General features: G+C 38.8%; 1 protein-coding gene across 9 annotated transcripts in view; it reads left to right on the top strand.

Moving 5' to 3' along the window:
- Positions 1 to 3,745: 3,745 nt before the first annotated feature.
- Positions 3,746 to 21,932, top strand: part of LOC129177254 (ERC protein 2-like) — a 204,532-nt gene continuing 186,345 nt past the window's right edge. For 8 of the 9 annotated variants that reach the window (XR_008569602.1, XR_008569601.1, XM_054768197.1 and 5 more), the window contains exons 1-3: positions 3,746 to 3,858; positions 7,174 to 8,300; positions 15,863 to 16,540. Coding sequence is in view for 7 of the 9 variants with exons in the window: in XM_054768197.1 (XP_054624172.1) it covers positions 7,434 to 8,300; positions 15,863 to 16,540 (1,545 nt within the window). In the remaining 2 variants the exon portion in view is untranslated. The remainder of the gene's footprint in view (positions 3,859 to 7,173; positions 8,301 to 15,862; positions 16,541 to 21,932) is intronic. The other variant, XM_054768222.1, reaches the window with a different exon arrangement.

Genomic DNA, 21,932 nt, shown 5'->3' with positions numbered 1-21,932 from the left:
AATGACCTGATTGATGTATAATTGATGTAAATGTATGTTAAACCATTTACACTATGTTTCTGTACTGTTTTTTTTTAATTGACCTACTCCTGTTTGTTTCTGTCTCTGGCTACAAAAAGAAGCTTACAGATTGATATTAAGAGTTTACTTCATTGCTCACTTATGTCACATGACACCCAGGACCAGTCAAATGTTTGAAAACACCTTTATATTCAATAGGAACAACTTCACAAGCAAGTATGTCCAAACGTTTGACTAATACGGCGCATATAATTAAGGTAATAATATTTTATGCTGTTTTGTGAGGCAACTCAAAGTCACATTTTCACTTCTCTTTGGATAACATATTGTACAGAAATGGAACTGACAAATGACAGTGAGTAAAAATGTTTTTTTTTTCTTAAAAACCAGAGGAAGACAGGGAAAGTTGTAATATATTGTCAAAGAATATATTTTCACACTAACTAGGCTATATTAAACATTATAAAGCAGACTGAATATGAATTGAAGAATCTTCTTGTAGATGTTGTGTGTGTGTTGATTGTGTTAAAATACTAATACACGGTAAAAATGGTAAAAATATAATTTATCATAATAATAACGAGGGTCAAAATTAACCAGTTTCTTTTACATTTACAGCCAGTGGCGTTATTAGGCCTATTTTAGAGCAGACTGAAACTCCCCTAAAATACTCACAACCCCCCCTAAATAATGTGGTGTTGTTTTATTTTATAAAATATATATACCTTTTTTTTTTTTTTTTTACAAAAATGCCTGCAAATTCAATATAAAGTAGCCAACATATGAGTTTAAACAAGTAATCATATTACCTGTCACTATTTCACTTGAATTTGATCAAAATTTAGTCAGTTTTCCTTCTAGTGGTTTAAAGTGCAAAGAGAGTTGTTAAGCAATTCATTCCACTTGTTCATGTGGAGAACGCCCACTGTCACTGAAAGTTCAGTCCACGTTTTCCACAATTTATTATAGCAATGCAGTGGTGTGTTTGTACAATTAGCGAAGAGAGACAACTAGAACGGCATCAGAAAACCGGAATCGATATCAGAAAGCTTTTAACCAAAGTTAGTATTCATCACTGCTGGTAAAACAATTGGTTAGGTCCAACAGCAAACAGCAAAAAATATCATGTCATCAATGAACCAAATGTACCTCTTTGACTAAAACCTGGCTGGCAGTCCTTGCACAATAAATGTGCAAACATCGCGTGCACCTTGCACATGTCTTACCAGCGTTGTTGTCACTCAAAAATTTGATTGTAACTGTAAAAGAAGGTTGCTAGTTAGTCTCCTGAAATGCATTGTGAACATTATTGTTGATAAATACAGTCATCGCTCCCTCGCTCTATGGCAGTTTTTCAAAAATTAATTAAGAAATGATAGCTGTCTTGTGGTTGAATTGGGCCTATTATTTGTTAAAAAAATATTCATATTTAAGCACACTGTACATCTTCTTGGCTTAAATTTAGCATTTTAAGCATAAAAATGGCAAAATGAATGCAAATACAGTGACATGTGTGATATCAGCTAGCTAGAGTTGACTATAGCTGAGTGTGAGCAGCAGGTTGGCAGTGAAGAGAGTGGCTGACAGCAGCCCCTGTGTGAATGTTCACTGCATGTGTTCTCTGCTTGTTAATTAAGCAATTGAAGTACATTGTGAGTCTCTCCATAACCACAAACAGCAGCAGTAATGTAGTATTGTCCATTGGTCTCCAGGTGTCAGTAATGTTACTATGATGAGCGAATAGCCACCACAAGAAGTACACTATCAATGCTAACGTGTGAGTCTATCTTATCTTATTTAGGTCTAAGATGTCTTATATAACAGGGAAGTTTTCAATGTGCAGGCGAAGCAACTCAGTCAAACGCAATCAGAATCTCCTTGCCATGTGAAAATTCCCACGCCATTCTTCGAAAATAACGACATGCTTGTCAAAGTTGTCCCACCAGCAAGAAGTCTGATCGGGTCTTGACCCAAATCGCCGCCGTCGACAGGAGTGTCGTAGCCGTTTTAGAGAGCAAAACAGCAGCAGTACCGTCCTCCGAAACCCATAATGGCCCCTTTGTTCGTCAATGTAAAGTGAAGATAGGCGTATTTTTACTCTTATACACACAAAAAGTCATTTCAGTAAGCTTAAAACCAGCAGTGCAATGTTTGCCATTACACACATTAACTTATACTTATCTAATGTGGAAATAACGGTACATAATTGTTACATCATCTGTTGGCAACAAACCCAAAGCTCCATCTTTGCTGTCCACACGCATACACTAAGCGCTGAAGAAGGAAATATTGCATTGTTATGATATATTATTATTGTTATATATTATCACAACAGTGGTTTATTTGGTTATTATTTGACAATAATATTGTTTAGCGTGAATTTATGGGACAATCAAGATATCAAAATGCACCTGCATGGTTTTGTGACTTGATTAAATAAAAAAGTTTGTTTGTCCAGTCATATTTTGTCATTATACTGTACTTTTCTGCAAATTAATATTGAAATCTCGTCTTGTCTCGTCTCGTGGACCCCAATCTCGTGTATCGTCTTCCCAAGGGTCTTGGGGATCATCAAGATGTTTTCGCCCAGTATCTTTGTTATGGTGGAGTCATGAACACTGACCTTAAGTGAGGCAAGTGAGGCCTGCAGTTCTTTGGATGTTGTTGTGGGGTCTTTTGTAACCTCTTGGATAAGTTGTCGCTGTGCTCTTGGGGTCATTTTGGTTTGCTGACCACTCCTGGGAAGGTTCACCATCAGTAGTGGAGCTACGGGGTGGCCAAGGGTGGCCGCGGTCACCTCCGGTCACTCTCCGGCCACCCCCACGGCTGGGGGACAATTTTGGCAAACACGGCTCTGTGCTGCAGAACATTAGTTCAGCCTAACCACCATTTCCGCTTGGACGCATTTCACTGCAGTACACAACTTTCTGTGTGGAGGAGCTGTCAATAAAACGCGTCTTGCATGAACTGCAAGCAGTAGGTAAGTTTTCCATGCTTACTTTCCATGCTAAAATTACTTTAATCGATGGTCCAAAAGCAGTGGCGAAGCTACGGGGTCGCCAGTGGTGGCCGTGGGAACCCCTGGTCATTCTCCGGCCACCCCACTGGCCATGTAGACAATTCAGGTATCAACTTATCACCCCTATGTGAGTAATGGTCTCACCTTGGCCACCCCCATTAAAAATTTCTGGCTCTGCCACTGTTCACCACTGTTCCATGTTTTCACCATTTGTGGATAATGGCTCTTACTGTGGTTTGCTGGATTCCCAACGCTATAGTAATAGGTTTATAACCTTTTCCAGACTGATAGATCTCACTGACAGTACTTACTTTCTGGGAGGGGCAACAGGGGTGGGCAATGTCTTTTTCACACAGGGCCATGTAGGTTTGGATTTTTTTTCTCCCTTAATAACAAAAAGTTTAATTTAAAATCTGCATTTTATGTCGTTGCCATTGACTAATATCTAAATTAGTTTGATGATCTGAAACATTGAAGTGTGTCAAACATAAACAACAAAAATAAGAAATCAGGAAGGGGCAAACACTTTTTCACACCACTATATATTAATTTTGGTTAACAATTGAATTTACCACCACTATGAGGCTAAGATGATGACGCTGCTGCTGCTGATGGTAAGTGGTTCATTCACTGCGGCTGGGGCGGCAGTCTTGTCGCGCACGCTCCAACAGTTGTACGTGCGCGGCCACGCAGACACACGAGTGATGGCAGGAGAGGTCAGGAGCCAGTTGAGCGGATGACACCGTAATAGGAGGTATCCTCACTGCAAGGAGGTATTTTCCGGACAAATGGAGGAGCCACTGGTTGATGGAGGAGAGGTGCGTGTCCGGTGAGGGTGCTCGGTGCCCTCCCACTCTCAACATTACTCCAACACATGACAACTACGAGGATTGAGTTGGCGGTGCAGATTAATTATTATGTAAGGCATCGGACTACATGTAGCATGTAGCCGTGCACATATGAGCAAGAAACTAATCCTTTAATGTAGTGATAGTAGAAATGCACTGTAACGTATCCTGCTGGAGACTCGTTAAATAGACAGTTAAATAGAGCAAGGCAAGTCCGAATGTTTTACCGAGGGATTCGGCTCCTAAATGTGTGACGTCACGCAAACCAACGACTTTTGTTCCGGGCAACAGCTGGCCCCCTCAACAACAAGGCAAGTGGAGTACTTGAAATCTGCTTTGTTTCATTTGGTGCATGTTATATGGTGGTTCATGTTATGTATCTCTCTTACCTGTCGTTTCAAAAGGTGGCAACTATACGATAAGATAACATGGTTGGTGAATGGTGTAACTTTCTCACAGTTATCCATGCCAATACAACATCATTCACTGTCAACATTAATGGCTGACATTTTGCACACGGGTTTGATGATTTCCTACAAATCACCCAAAGCGTCTTTCACAAACAATGAAACAATGACAGATGAGGGATTGACAGCTGTGCTATGACTGACAAGCAGATTTAACCAATCCCTCAATTGTATGTTGGGCAGTGAGCAGCAGCGTCCAATCCTCTTGGATTAGAGGAGGGATTATGTTTTGGATTTGCCTATATCTTGCCCATATCCCAATATCTGGCCCATCACAGACTGAGTTGAGCGTTTTCTGATTCCCCAAGGACAGTGGCGGAGCTACGGAGTGGCCATGTAGACATTTCAGGTATCAATTTATTGCCACCACTATGTGAGTGTTGGTCTCACCTTGGCCACCCCAAAGAAAAATTTGTGGCTCAGCCACTGCCCAAGGATAATGTTTTACCAACAAACCTAAATACCAAGAGGTTAACCCACTTTTTAAATTACAATTTTTAGTAAATAAATACACTACAATTAAATAATGCCATTTTAAAACACAAAAATAGGCAGCACAGTAGGTCTAGTAGTTATCAGGGCTGACTCACAGTCAGGAGATATGGGTTCAAATGTTCATATTTACTACGCTTCCTCCCGCATCCCCAAAACATGCATCTTAGGTCAATCGGAGACTCTAAATTGTCCAAAAGTGTGCATATGAGCGTGAATGGCTTTGTGTTCGTGTGCCCTGTGATTGACTGGAAACCAGTCTGGGCTCCATCTTAACCGTGACCCTAATGAGAACAAGCGGTGTAGAAAATTTATTTGAACTTTGTACTCATCAGACAGGAGGACACAACGTTTTTTATTTGACCCAAATGGATAGCTGCATTTCTAGATAGACCTTATATTCAAAAACATAAGTTTTTTGTGTTGTTTGTCTTATCCAGTAGAATAACCCAAAGAGAGATTTTGATCATCATTTAAAAGTACCCCAAATTTTTATTTTGGAGATAGGATGCACAAAAATGTAAAATGTATAATGAGTAATCGCACATCTAAGTTTATGAGGTACGCCAATAAAACAAATAACTCACTTAGTAGTAATTTATAGTATTAGTAAGCAAGTAACAAAATAATAGCATTATGTAATGTCTCTCAGTATATCTGGAGGCACATACCTGGTAATCTACTCTTTTTTTCTTATTAATATCTAACCACAAAGAGTGTCATAACATGGTGTGCTTCCGTAGTATGCTTTTAGCCTAAATTCTGAATGCCTATTTTTATCTTTTAATTAGAGGCACAACTTAAGGTAACAAGATGACTGCAATCTTAATACAGTGTGTGATAACTTTCACACATACCCAAGAGCAGGGGTCACCAACGTGGTGCCTGCGGGCACCAGGTACCCCCCCCACGACCACATGAGGTGCCCGCAAGCCAGCTTTTCATTCAGGTTTTCAGTTAATAATGAAAGAACAGTAGAAAGAAATGCATTCTGAAATACAAAATGTGAGTTGTGGACACCAGCATTTTGTTAATGTTCTGGTAAAACAGGCATATTCGCTTTGTTTGGGTTTAAAATAAGCTCTGAAAATAAATGTTACAAAAATGAGTAGCTCTTGTAAAAGTAGCTCTCACAAGGAAAAACATTGGTGACCCCTGCCCTAGAGGAATGAAAGTTAATCCCCTGTAGAAATGAAGGAATGGATGTACTTCATCGGGACTGCAGAGCCATACGTGGTACTGAAAATTTTACCATATTGTTGTTGTATTTTATTTAGTAGTTTTTCCCTTGACAACTTATACATTATATTAACATTGTACAAATAGTAGAGTAGTGTAGTAGTTTTAGTCTCATACTGTACATGTGCAAGTTAGTTGGGGTGTCCCGATACAACTTTTTCACTTCCAGTGTGATACCGGGATTGCAGCCTGATGTATTTGATTTGATCAGGTATCATCACAAATCATACATACTCTAATGACTTTTAAGACATTTTGTAGTGTGGAATGTTAGAAAGACTTGATCAAGTAATGTAATATTACTCAAACAGAGAACAATAGAGACAGTTGTAAGAGAAAAACAGACTCATTCATTTTTTTATGCATCTGGACTATAGCTTTATTAACAATGCAGTGGCGGCTAGGGCTAATGTAGTGAGGCTCGACATGCTCAATTAAGCATTTAAACTCGACATTAATCACCACTGATGGGCTGACCATCTTTTCTGTTACAGCTAATGACTTTTTGCCGTCCTGTGGGCGTTCCTCACACTTTGCAAATGTTTTGGTCAGCGTTGGCTGATTGAGGAAGACAGAGGTTTGTTTAATCGCCTTTGTGGTCTTGTGAAAATCCTCTGCTGTTTTTTGTGATACTGCTTTAAATGGGCGATGAGCTCAGGCGCATTAAACTTCCCCAGTTCTGTGCCACCATGGAAAACTTGTGCATGACAAGTTTTGCACTCAGCTGCAACCTCTTTTTTGGAATGTAATGTTACTGCCTCACTCCTGCTCCTTGCTACTTTGTTACCACCCGGCTGTTGTGATCACATGGGCTCTAGAGTGGAGTCTGTAATAGACTGCCTGTATCAGAGTGCTTATAATGTGAGATTTGAAATGCAGGCTGATATAATCCGATACTCTTTTTTTTGTTGTTGCTGATATCGGACAGATATCCGATATCAATAGCGGATCGAGACACCCCTACAAATTGCCCATGCTGCCTCGGATAAAGAAACAAAAAGTAGTTTTCTATACATGATATTTAGCATTGATCTATACAGTATCTTTTCTTCTGTCTGAATTATGTTTTTTTTCTTTTTTTGTCTAGAATCCATGATGTCCATCCCTGTACTTGACACCAATTCATGTTGGGATTGTGTATTAGGGAGCCATGTTGCCAACTGCAACCTCTATGGTATTAGGACTTAAGTCTTAGCTTCAAGCACCATCTAATCTGTGATGGGAAGGTAAAAACTGAAAGGCCAGGAGTTGGCCAGCTATTTAAACCCTAACATCCACGCTGGTTTCAAAAAGGGATATGAATTCATTGCCCTTCAGAGTATTCTCTCCAATGCCACATTTTGCCATATGAAAATGCCTTTAAATATTAGAGCCAAGCCATCACAGAACAAGCTGTCTGTTGCTTCTAAGGGCAGCGGGCACACAGATGGCAGTGCATCTCATTCACGCTTTTCAAGGTCCACAAAACAGGGGAAAGGTAAACAAACTAAGGTCATCTCTACCCCAGGATGCCGCTCAGGGCTAGAACCTGGCTCAGTGTCAGGCGGACTGTCTGCGCAAGTGTCAAAAAAACCTGTTGGTGAAGGATCTGTGTCAAGGGCCGGTCCAAAGAAGCTTGTTGTAGTAACAGATAAAAGAGACACTCCTGATTTAGTAGCCACACCAGTGAGTAAAACCTTGTCAATGGAAAACATCCAGTCTTTGAATGCTGCTTATGGCACTTCAAGCAATATGTACCCCTGTGAGCGGGAAACTTTGGAACCAGTTGGCAGTTACCCTGTAGGCACCATGACAGTGGGCAGGAACACCAGCCACTCCTACAGTGGCCGAGCAACTGGTATGGGCAGCAGCCCAAATATCAACTCCATTGAGCTGAATCACCTGTCTAACCACTATGGAGACCAAACCTTTCGCTCCGCAGGGACTTGCAGTCTACAGCGGCATCTGTCTGGGACACATCCACCGACACAGGATTTAGTTGGTCAGTTGGCTCCTTCTGATCTCCATGTTCAGCTAAGGGAGCTTCAGAGGGAAAATGACAACTTGAGAAGAGAACTGGATGTAGGGAAGAACGGAAGAATAGGCCACAGTATGAACAATGTCAACTTCTGTAGTCCAGATGTCAAGAGAGACAAAGGCATTAGACGGGAACAGGGAGCAAGGACCTCTGCCCTGAAGGACTTCTATAGGGATCAGGATCAGGATACGATTCAGGTAAGAGTGTTTTATTTGGATTACCATATTTCTGTTGATGGAAGAATTTATGCTGAGTGAACCACAAGGGTTAACATTCACTGTAATGTTACTGCACCATGTACCAAATGTGACGTGCAATAACCTCCATCAACAGAGTCACTTTCACACAAGCAAATCAGTGTTTTTTTTCATATTTATGTCACTCATGTAGACATCACACCTCTTGTCATGCCTCCTGTGTACCCACCTTCAAGGTTGCACTTTTAAAGATGGTTGCAAGGCTCAGTGCGAGTGTTTCCATGGGAACGTGCCGCAATGTTAGAAGATTTTAACACAGTTTCACGGGTACTCCTGAAGGGTTGGTGACCATTCAGTCTCTTGCTGACTTACTCAACCATGCTTTAGGTTTCATTTACAAATGAGGTACACTGTACCGGTAATATTAAAGCTGCATATAAGAAAAAAACAGATCCGCTTTCGCAAACGTAATAGTTTGGTTCACACTTCTTGTTGTTGTACATATAACACAATGACGAATACTGTACAGCCAATGATAAGATCCTCTTTGTACGTATTAACTTACGTTCTATCTTACTATCCCCGTATTATGGCAAAATGAAGGGGCTGCGCAACAACCACTCACCAAGCTCAGGTAAAAACGTTTCTTTTAAGGTGGACTGGCTGTTGGAGTATGTGCAAACAGAAGCATAAGAGGTGAAACTGGGTGAGATTTTTTCTTTTTTGATTGAGAAAGGGCTGCGCTGAAAAACATGCTGCAAAGCCAAAGTAGCAAGCTTTTATTCTGCTTTTATTTTGATGGCCGGACGTATCAGATACAGGAAGTGTTTTGAGAGTTAATTTTATTATTTTTTATATGAGTTAACATAAACAACAAATATGGCATCAATTTCAAGTACATTTCCAGGATGAAATAGTGCCACAACAAGTCAAAGAAGGTAATTAAAGTATACCTAATTAACAGTATCAATGGTAAACAAGATAAGAAATAGAAAATGAAGTTATAAACCAGGGTTTTTCTATAAGATTCAGATTCGTAGACCATGGCTTTTTTTGTCTGAAGGTGAGAATAAAGAAAGCTACATTGTAGAATCCTCCTTGCCCTCTGTTTGAAACCAGTCATATATAAAATATGACAGAATGGAAGTTCTCAGTTTTCAGATTTCTCAGGTTTTGGACAGGTGTGATATACAGATACTTGAAAAATTAGGAGCAATGAGGAACATTGATGGGGATTACGGATGGGCGATATATCAATATTTTTAATATATAGATATTTACTTTAAGCACAATAACAAAAACAACAATATCATTCATATCAATATAGACTGGATTTGCGCTGTATCTCCCTCATCTTTGTGTGTGAGCTCCTGGCTTGCCCCCCTCTGTGCATGCAAGAGGAGGGAGGAGGGGTGGAGCAGAAGCCGTCTAGAGATGGGATTTACGTCACTATTTTGTACTCTTTGTACAAATTCTGTGTATGTGTGTAAACCATGACTTGAACACGTATGAACATTAAAAAACAAAGCAGGCTACAATGAATTTCCGTGCAAAACAGCTTTTAGTGCAAGGATTTCCACACAAGAATATTGTTAATGATAGAGACCAACAAAACTACTCTGACTGACTCTCCTCATTTAGATTGCTTGCTGCTGCTGCTGCTGTCCGAAGCAGGGGGCATTCATGTCCTTCTGTGTTGTTGTTGTTTTGTTTTTTTTACTGGCGCACTCAGGTGAAGGCAGCATGCACAGCGTGGCGTGATGCTATTTGCATATCTAATAAGCACCGCCGCACCTCCTCATGGAACTGTGAAAAAAAGAGAACGGTTCCCAGCTGCGACTCGGTTCCCATCTTTCATGTTAACGAGCCGTTCAAACGAACCGGTTCATTTGTGAACATCACAACACTAGCTCAGTCGAAGCGACACCATCTGCGGTGGAAGAATTAGTCAGAATGTGGACCTAATACTCGGTTGTAGCTCAGTAATTTTCAGGTACTTCGAATTCAGAGCATTAAAAAAAAAAATCTTTTTCACCACCTTAAACTTGGCACAAACTCCAACACGAGGAATGTTTGAAGCTCCACTCCTGCCACAACACAAAGCAGTGCCCTACCACATTGCTAAAGATATGGTCCCCGTTGCAACAGTGGAAAACCATGGACTTGCAATTTCGGGCGAGCTTCACAGTCACAATTATTTAGCACGACAAGCTCCACCACAAATATACAAGGAAGTCAGACAGTTGCTAAACCTGACGCAGTTGACAGGTTATAGTGTTCCTGGCACAAAATAAGGACAGGATTGTGTCTTGTAATAACGTTTACCTAAAAATACTACTGTTCAATTTAAAGTATTTTTGAGTTGCTGACATTTTAAAATGTCCTCCTTCATATTTTATTCTTTTGTGAATTTGTTATTAGCTGAGGATTTGACTATAGCTAAAACGTTCGTTATAAAAAAAGATTATATTTGACTTTTTCCGTATTTATTTCAAAAAGAGAATGGTCTACTTTATTTTAGCGGCTATTTTTAGATATGATTTTTTTTATGTGCGTCTTGCATGAAGCTTTAAAACTTAAAAAAAACATCCTCATGTTAAGTATTCACTTTAATAAAATAACTTGACACGCTTATTTGGCTCTGATTTTGTCTAAACTCACTGCGCAAAAAATATCGAGATATATATTGTATATCGATATTCAACCTAAATATATCGGGATATGAGTTTTGGTCCATCTTGCCCAGCCCTAATGGGGACCTTACATCTTTCATTGTCAATGTCATCACCTTTTTCAAACTCCTGCTCTCATTCATTTCGTCTTTAAAGACTTGATTGAACACATTGACAGGGGTGCCGTACAGGGGTGGGGGCTGGCTGCGTTGGGGCGGGAGTAGTGAAGACAATTTTAAAAAATTGGTAAACATTAAAAAATAAAATGGTGGGGCCTAGTGTGATTTTTTTTTTTTTTTTCATTGGGCCCAGAATTCCTGGCAGCACCCCAGCACATGGATGTTGACCATTTATATCCACTGCATGGCAATAAAAATATTATTTGCATTCTCCTTCAGCAGTTTTCCAAGATATGTGCACCTCCTTCATTTAGTTTGGATTTCATCCTTTGAGACACCTTGCGAACATTTTGACATCAGAACTATTTCATTTGCATAAGGAATGTCACCTTCGCGCGTAGCTGCCGCAACCAGAGTCCCCCGTAACCATCTGTTTACTGTGCCATCTCAGCTGTGTTAGCTACCTTTTCAATGATGAGATGAGTTTGGCGATTTGTAAAAATATAATTTCTTCAGAACATTTTCTTATGTGTTTTTATTAGGGCTGTCAAATTATTAATCACAATACGTTATTAATTTACACTGTATTTTATTAACAGACAGATAAAGGACAGGACATGGTTAAATATATTTAACATAGTGGGCCTGCTTGTTCAAAACTCGGTTATTTTAACTAATGGTTAACCCCTAACCACCAGTGAAATTCTTAACCCGCCGTTAGCTAACCGACTGTCAAATATGCATTGTTCAAAACATGGTTAGTCACGTACAGTAGTTAGTTAACAGCACCGTCAAAGTTAACCGTGTGGTTGACGTCACTGGTCAGCACGGATATATGCCGCCACAATTCCTATTTTTGTTGACTGATAGCGAAACGATTTAACAAATTTAAGAAAGTATTATTAATTATTATTAATTCAATATAAATATATTATTTATTAAAGTAAGCAATATTTAACATAGTTTCCAGCTTTACAGCAAAATGAAACCCGGCCCTACGCCAGATACCGGAACTACTTAACCAGCCTTCAAAGTAAGAGCCCAGGCACTTAACTTATAAATGTTCGAATTGTATTCTGCAACAAATGAAGCTAAACGTTTTACGAATTAAAACAAGCAAGCAGTTTATGAATGACACAATTCAATAACAATGTTTTTGGTAAAAAATATTTTGCTCAGAATAAGCTGTTATAGTTTGGAAAAATACTGAAAGTATTAGGGTTCAACCTAAGATTGGTGCCAAGATGATAGAAATACGTATAATAGCTATTCATGTCCAAACGACACATGAGCAATATTTATCAAATGTATGTTTTATTTGTTACACAAGTGTACAGAACACAGCTTTCAATACATTGCAAAGGCAAGACTACGTACAACATCAGACACACTATACTTACAATTACTGTGGAAAGCTTTAAAAATAATCTATCGCCTCAAATTGCAAGTTCATAAAGATACAATCTTGTGACGGCGATAAAGCCTCAAATAACTCTACATACAATTATTCCATCAAAATAGTTGTTCTTAAACATGACTAAGATAGAATTTGCAAGCTTACCACGGTTCAATAAAATAGTTTCCTTTAAAATCTAGGCGGTTAAAAGCATGTTTTTCTGTCTTGCAAATATAAAAAATGTGTCATATGCTGAAAAGTTAAAATGTACAGTCAAGTGTGAAGTAATGCATAACGCTGAGATCAGCAATGCACGTAAGCAGACATGACAGTATGGCATCATGGAGGCAGTGGTAACTGCGAACTACATCTTGAGAATTAACCACCTGTTAAAAAGTTAGCAGTGGTCATTAGGTGTGTTAACTTTAACGTCAGGTTAACAGCCGGTTAAAGTTTTGGACAACAAGATAACGGTGCCGTTAAAGTTAACGGTCGGTTAAGTCTACTTAACCAGTGGTTAAATAAATAACCAAGTTTTGAACAACCGGGCCCTGGATGTTTATTAACAGCTCCAAATGGACCGAAAATTGAATTCAAGCTCAAACATACAAAACGGCATAATATAATTAGTGAGTCTCTTTGCTCTTTGCAATGTCTCTTGCATGACTCTCTGCAATTCCTCAAAACCAGGCTGTAGGCTGGCATTTCAGGTATTTAGAACAATATTGTAATTTTCAAACATTGCACGGTAAGAACAGTAAAACTAAGAGACACCACTTTTTTACTTTATACTATAAAATTGGGCCATTTTAGCCATTGCTCTTTTTTTGTAGTTGTTGTTGTCAGTGATGTCCAGTGGTCTACTGTCCATGGCCTACTTATGTAATGTTGATGTTTGGAGCTTGGAGTGTCCGTCAATTCACCTTGCGGTAGTATGGTGAGAATGAGGAAGTGTTGTTCCAAGGATGCATGGAGAGACGGGTTTGCAAGTTGAAGATACACTCCTGATCAAAATTTTGTCCAAGAATTTACATTTTGCACAGTTGGATCTTAAGGAGATTCTAAGTAGAGCTTGAAAATGAGAACAAAATTGTTTTTCAGGAAGCAGTTTATTGCAAACAACCATTAAACTGAAATAGGCTGTTCATCCGCTGGTCAAAAGTTTAAGACCATAGCTCAAAAAAACCTTAACATGTTCAAAAAAGGACTCAAAAAGGGACAGCGAAACTTGTATTTTGCTGTAAACGCGGCCAACAAATCCACGCCTCCCATGTATTTGTTGTAGGTACCCACAAGGTAAGGCCTTTCAAAGTCAATGTAGGTTTTGGTGGCTTTGCCCCAGCCTTGAATCTCCTGCACGGGTTCTGCGCTGTTCTCATACCATTTGACATCAAATTCAAACATATATCACAAACGTCAAAGTCAAACATCATGCCAGAGATTCCAGCTCTCACCCATACTTTGAACTCCCGTGAGTGTGGCTTGCCTCACATATACTGCTTGATGCTGATATGAAGCATCATTGCACTGAAGTAACCTATTCACACATTTAACTGGTCACACAATAGTGGAGAACACAATAATTGTAAACTCTGATTATCATACTGATGGTATGGTACTGGTGGTACTGATGGCTAAAGGTATGCAGGTAGCCTCTAACTTACAACACCTTACATTCCTGAACATCAACACCTGGTGCAGAACAATGGAAAAATTTCCTCCCCCAAGGATCCCCCACAACTGCTTTCCTGAGTGTTGAAGGTGGTTAGAAATTATTATAAGTAAATGAAAATGATTAGATATGGCTATATACTGTATCTTTGCACACTAGTTTCTAATGAAATCATATTTAATCAACTATAAGGCTATATAATAATATATACTGAAGTATACAGTATATAATATGAAGTTATGAAGCGCCTCTCAAAATGGGGTTGTTTTGACTACCACCATGTTCCACAATGACTACATATGGACATGTTCCAGACACTGTAATAAGCACACAACAAATATTTAAAGCATTTTACTTCCAGACAAATCCAGTCCAGTAAATTGAGGGGATGATGCTGTCTCAAAAATCTGGAGGTTGCGTTACTTCTTGACCGGAGGGTGGGCCTTATATGTAGATGTATGACCCAATAGCATTTTGAAACTGAACAATAGGACCAAATGAGTACTGTACTGTATGTCAATGTGGTTGAATAAAAAAAAAAAGTTTTTTGGGGATAACAAAAATTGTTGTAATTCTGCAACAGTGGGTCGTACAGGGTTAAACTTTTGATTGGCTGATGAACATCTTATTTCAATGGTTTAATAGTTGCTTGCAATAAATTGCTGACTGATATTTTTTGTCTCACTCCCATTTCTCTCCCATTTTGGATTTTGAACAACATTTTTGAACAACAGCCCAATGTTTTTATTACCATCTTTACAATTAAATAAAAAAATACTTTTTAAGGATTTATTTGCAGGAAGACTGCTGCCTCACAGCAAGAAGGTTATAGAGTCTAATCCAGGGGTCACCAACGTGGTGCCCGCTGGCACCAGGTAGCCCCCCACGACCACATGAGGTGCCCGCCAGCCTGCTTTTCATTCAGGTTTTCAGTTAATAATGAAAGAACAGTAGAAAGAAATGTATTCTGAAATACAAAATGTGAGTTGTGGACACCAGCATTTTGTTCATGTTCTGGTAAAACAAGCATATTCGCTTTGTTTGGGTTTAAAATAAGCTCTGAAAATAAATGTTACAAAAATGAGTAGCTCTTGGGCATTTTCATTTTGTAAAAGTAGCTCTCTCATTAGACCCCTGGTCTAATCAGTGTGGATTTGTTAGGTTAACACTTAGCTGAAGACTCCAAACTACCCATAGAGGTGAAAGGTTGTATAACAATGTGTCAGCCCTGTGACTGTCTGAAGGTGTACCATGCCTGTCGCCAGCTGGCATCAACTCCGGCCAACTTTGTCTCTGCATAGTCTAAGCATAAGATGAAATGAGAAAAGGATAAAGGGATGGGTGGAGTTAATAGCTAAATATTTGTATTCCATCAATCTGCTGATTTCTGAGTATTAAACTCATTTATTGATCATGTGCATGACTGATCCATTGAGGACTGACCCATGGGTAGAAGCTGTTTACTTAAGTTCACACACATTAACATTTTTTGCCCTTAAGGTGAGCAGTCTTCTTGTGTTCGGAAGTGAAATGCTGCCCCCATGAGGACATTGCAATCCACCACCAAAGACTAGTCTGATTTATACATCTTCAAATATTTAAAGCTCTATTCTACTTGGATCTGCTTGCATGTTATTTAGATTTTTTCTGCTGCAGATGGAAAGTAACAGAAGATGCTTGCTGTTTTAATTTTTTTGTTTTAGTTTCCATTGACAGTTCAAGAGCTCCAGGAGGAGCTGAGGGCCCATAGGGAGATGAACAGCTGCTTGCAGCCACAGCATCAACAAGGGACCTCTGCCTCCTGTCGTGAACTCCATCTGGAGCAGGACCACAGAGGGAGACTCAGCCCTGGCCATACTCCCAAACGAAGCCCCAGCAATCTCCACAGTCCTGGACTAAAGAACAGCCCAAGAGCTAGCCCATCCAACACGTACAATCCAAGGCAGCAAGAAGCTGACATCATCATTCACAGCCCAGCCAACACTCTTAAGCCAGGGACAAGGCACAGCCCAAATCAAACGGCAGTACCCAGCCCTAGTTTGGTCCCACGTTGCAGCCCATGCCAAGTGCCAGGGTGTGACGGTTTCTCATCACCCTCCCAGGATCCATCGCAAGACAATTTTCTCTACCTGCAGTCGGAGCACGAGCGGCAGGCCAAGGAGCTTTTCCTGCTAAGGAAAACCATGGAAGACATGGAGATGAGAATTGATTCTCAGAAGCAGACGCTGGGCGCCCGAGACGAGAGCATCCAGAGGCTCCTGGAGATGCTTCAAGGTCAAGGCCAAGTTCAGGGACAGCGGGGCCGGGCGCAGAGAGCAAGCATCTTAGATATGGCGGCGCAGGAGGCTGAAGCACAGTTGGAAAACATGCATGTGAAAGAGGTGAGTTTTTGACTGAAACACTCTGAGAATTCTTAAAGGGGCCCTATACTATATTTCCAACTTTTCAGACTTATGTATAGAGTTGGGTATCGTTTCCATATTATCCGATACTGGTGCCATATCGGTGCTTTTGAAATGGTGCTGGTGCTTAAATAGTGCCCAAACCGGTACTTCAAAAATAAAAAAACAACCTTTTTATTTTTAGGGAATTTGCATGCAAGTTTAACAGAAGAGTAATTTAGATACTGTAATTCAGTAATTACAGTATCTTAATTAATTACAGTAATTAATACAATTACAACTAAGTAATAAGTCCACCAATATGAAATAAATTCACAACAGAAAATGTGCAAAAAAAAAGCACAATTTTACAGTACTTTAAGTGCATACAGTACATTACGTTGTTTAAGTGCATCCACTCTGCACAATTCAAGCATAAAGTGATAAACAATTGTGAAGATGTTAGACTACTGTTTCATCTGTGTTTGCTTGTTAATGCTTCCTGCAAGAGTCGTGTATTAACCAAGCAAGATGAAGTTACTTACAAGACGTTACTTGAACAATATAATCTACAAGTACAAGTAAGTTGCAGGTGGCTGAGATTGCATTTTGTGAGGTGAAGTTCAACTATTCTTTTGAGCGTTTCGGCCTGCCGATGCAATTATGATATACATTTTCGGGATGCATCCCTGCTTACAGTACATGTACAGTATGTACAGGTATGTGTTGTAGTCCTGACCAAAAATCTTTGCTGCTTCATATTTCATTCTTGTACTCCCCACAAAAATGTTTTCAGTATCTATCAGATGCACAAAATATTTTCTTAAAAAATACTGAGGCAACAGAGTTATTGAAATATTGAATTTAAGTCACTCCCAAAACTTTTGGCCACGACTGGACATGATGTGGAAGTGCCATATCATGAGGTCGATTGTTTTTTTTTAGTTATCTCTGGTTTAATTTTTATGCCACTCCAAGAGCAATTTACTCTTGAGGAAATACATGTTGACAGGTGCAGGAGTCTCATTGAGCGTTACATGAAGCGCTTGAAGCTGCAGTTACTGCTTCAAAGATTGTGCAACAAAACATTAGGCTAAGGGTACCATCATAAAGTATTTGTCGAGCCCAGTTTCATTAGTTTGTTTGTTTAGGTTCTCTTGAACCCCAATTCAAAAGCAATGTCTCATTTCCATTCATTTATTCTTAGTATTTATTTTCTGTATTATCGCTTCCAATTCTTTCAGTGATTCTTCTTCATTGGGTACCAGAAGGGTACCATTGTACTAACAGTTGTGCCATTACTATTTTTTCCTGTATCATAATTTTTGTATTTTTTCTTGTTAGTTAATAAGATTCATGATAGTGTATCTATATCTGTGTGTGTATTGCTAGATGAGCCTGTATTTTGCACAAGGGAGCGGATATCAGCTCAGCAGGTCTTAATGGGAGGGCCAGATCAACATACGGAGAGCAATAAGCCTGTGTTTAGCTATGCAGCATAACAGTCTAAGGGTCTGTGTGTGTGTTTGTAAGCAGTATGTTCTTGGGGATGCACATGCTCATATGGCAGTTGCATACATGTACCTTACATTTGCAGTGTGCAAAGAATTGCAAATAGACAAAACAGGTTATAGTTTGCCCAAACCTACTAAAGGGCAAATACTTGGATATTTTATACTTAAAAAATATTTCCCCTCCCCTTGAGAGAGCCACTTTCATTGACTGAGAAATGAGACGGTGGAGTAGCGCAGGTGTGTTGCTATCCGTGAGACCAGGTGGACTAGCAGCATGCTGCTTTGGCCTTCTGCCTTGGTTATTTTTAACTCTAAAATCTTCTTAACTCTTCATTTCCCTACCTCTCTGTGAGAGTGTGTGTGCATACCTCAACTATTGTTTGCACCGTGCTGATTTTTGTTATTACCCTTGTGTTGTGCTTCTCCCTGCATGTGTGCTGCACCAAGTCGAAATGATTGTGTCCGTGAATGTGATGATGCACGCACATCTGGGGCCTGGCGGCTTAGCGTTTCTACACAGGCCACTCCCCTTCTGGGCTTGGGCACGGGATATTAACCCATGCTGGGTGTCAGTGTGGTGATTACAGGTCTTTTAATGAAATGGTTCCTGTGCATAGATATGTGTGTATGAGGTGAGTACTTGTTAACACACGCAGACACACTGTCGTATGCTATTTTTAACTGCTTGACAGCTTGCTTGCTTTAACACGTGTGTACCTTGAAGGATGTGGGTGGCTTGTCCTAAGGTGTATCTTACGCATGTGCCCAATGTTAGGCATCTTAGGGTGTATATTTGGTTGTTTGTGTTTATTCTGTACTTCGTTGTTGTTGTTGTTGCTTTTTTTAGAAATTGTTCATATGACACTTATAGTCTTAATATTACCTTTGGTTCTTCTATATCAATGACTAGAGACAAATGTAAAGTACAGAGTGTCTCTAAAGTCAAGTGCATATTTTCAAGAAATGAAATTTCCATTTTACTCACCTGGAATATTAACAAATCTTCAATATGATTTCCAACATTTGTGATGCAAAGATTGATGCGCTTTTCAAGATTCACATGAACTTTATGTAACAACGATTTCCTTTGTGTCCTTTCGGGGTACCTTGCGTAACCAAATGTACTGACAATTTGTACCTCAAATGTCAATTGGCAATTTAACCATGCTCTATGAGGTGAAGGGAAATAACTGTTGACATGATTTATTTTAGAATTCTTACTGACTATGAAAATATCCCATTCAACCTTTAGCTGTTTGATACTTTCATCAGTTTGTGGTCATTGAAGAATTTGAGAGTCAAATGTCTTGGTTCAAATGCTAAATAATCAAAAGATTTCTTGGTTTTTCCTGTTTTTCTTGCTTTTTCCTCATGTTGACTTGTCACAGTGGTAATTTGGTCTAAAACTTTGAGGAAGGAAGCTCGTACACCTGCCTTCCATAAATGCACCCATGATGCTCCTTGTAAATAACCCTGCTTGTCTAGCTAGCTTCACCTGAAACAATAAATGCCATGTTTTGATTTTATTTTGCTCTGTTTCTATAGAGGAGGACATTCATTATTGGAACAATGAAATTATTACCTTAGTCTTCTATTTATATTGTCTATAAATTGACTGTATATTATATATTGTACTTATATGCACTTATAGTCACTGATACATTGATTAGGAGAGATTTGGGCGACCTATTTGAAAATAATAGTGCTTTTGTGCGCTGGAAATGTCAACAGATATTTTTTTGTTCTTTTTCTAGTTTTTCTTACAGGGACTTTAGGTCTTGGAGATCACCAGATGTGAAATCACTTGAACCGTCTGTATCTGTGTTCATGTCTGGATACTATGATACTATGATCATGAGGAGTTTGTGTGGATAAAGAGCACAGTCTATCACTCGTTCACCTTTTGTAACCATTTCTCAGAGAGTGGTGTGTGTTGCTCCTATTTTGTGTTAGTGTGTTATAGTCAGGTGTCAGACTGCCTGAGGTGAGGTTTGTTTTGTTTATGAAATAGAAAAAAAAATATGGTCGGTGCAGTGCGGTGTTTGAATCCAGACGTAGTCCAATGTACAGATGTCAACCTGCATTTACAGTATGCATCAAGACATTCATTTTTGCAGTACTAGCAGCACCCACAGAGGGGCAGTGTTCTATTAAGATTTACTGATGCAATTACTGTACAAGTACCTTTGTGTGAGATACCTACACGAACACACAGTTGAGAGGCACAAATCTGGACATAATCGACTCTTCCCAGCCGCTTGGTCCCAGTAGATCGAGTAATAACAGCCCCACCACTGTTGCCTGACCTGTTGGTAAGGGTATACATACATGCACACGCTGGGATTTTTACTTGGAGGTGACATTTATTTTATTATGTACATAACCAACTATTTATTTTATTTGGTGTAGTCTTTAAGGCAGGGGGGTCCAAACGTTTTCCAGTGAGGGCCACATAGTGAAAAAAGAAAGCATGCAAGGGCCGCTGTGATATTTTGTAAAGCAACATATGTGTAGATGTGTTTTATATACATATCTATGATATTATATATATAAGTTATATATATTTCAAGAAAAACTGCATGCCAGTTTTCTGATTTAAGTGATTATTATTATTATTATTACATTATTACATACACATTAATACATATTATTAGTACGAACTTCGGCTCCTTTTTCCTGTTTTTGCTGTGTGTGTGGGGGGTAGGGGTTCTTCCAAATATTTAAACTTGCTTCTGAAATATTCTTCATAAATGTTCTTTTGTAATATTATGACTTTATTCTCATAATATTAAAACTTTTTCCCTAATAAAATTTTCCAAACATTATAATTTTATTTTGTTTTGTTTGTTTCTGCTGTTAATATTACAACTTTTTAAACATTATTAAAAAAATATATCTCAACTCTGTGCTACCAAAATTACGTTATTTTTCACTCATAATATCATAAGTTTAATCTTGTAAAATTGCAACTTTTTTTCCTCAATGGAATACAACTTTTTCCTTTTAATATTTTGACTTTATTCTCATAAAATTACAGACGTTTTTCCATTTTTGCGGTTGGTTTTTTTAACTTTATTTTTAACTTTAACTTTATTTTTGGACATTTTCTTCTCATAATTGGGACTTTGTTTTCCCATAATATTTTGACTTTATTCTCCTAATATTATAGATTTTTCCGCAACCTAATTTCCCCAAAACTACAACTGTGTTTGTTATGTTGTTTGTATCTCATGATATTACATATTAAAAAAAAACAAAAAACTTTATGTTACTAAAATTACATTATTTTTGCTCATAATATTATAACATTATTCTCGTAAAATCACAACTTTGTTCTGTTGATATTTTGTCTTCTTGTCAAATTACTGCAGATTTTTCCATGTTTGCTGTTAAATTCTATTTTTTAAATGTGCTGTGAGCCAAGAAAAAAACAGCCACAGGCCTCAAATGGCCCCCAGGCAACAGTTTGGACACACATGTTTTAAGGGAAGTGCACAGAGTTTGACTCTGATGTGGATGAAGACACCTGACTCTGGATTAACTGGTCTGGTTCTATTGCGCTGCTCTGCTGCATCAAACAATACGCAAATATTGACAAACAGATTTTAAACAGTAAAGTATAGACAGTATTTTCTGTTTCCTTTGGATTCTACCTGTCGTATCCTCAATTTACACATTTCCGGTTTAATTATCTTTACTTCAATTCAATTAATTACAATAAATGAAGCCCCTTAAAGAACCTTTGCATCTATTATCGGATATAAAATAAAATAAAAAAAAAACCTTCTTACTTGCCATACCCAGAGAATCGCATGCTCTCTACTCTATCGATCTCTGAGAATGTTTCAGCAGAAAGGTTTATAGGGACAAAATTATAC

The sequence above is a fragment of the Dunckerocampus dactyliophorus genome, chromosome 1 (genome assembly GCF_027744805.1).
Source record: "Dunckerocampus dactyliophorus isolate RoL2022-P2 chromosome 1, RoL_Ddac_1.1, whole genome shotgun sequence".
In the NCBI taxonomy this organism is placed as follows: Eukaryota; Metazoa; Chordata; class Actinopteri; order Syngnathiformes; family Syngnathidae; genus Dunckerocampus; species Dunckerocampus dactyliophorus.
This window is presented reverse-complemented; position numbering and strand designations above follow the sequence as displayed.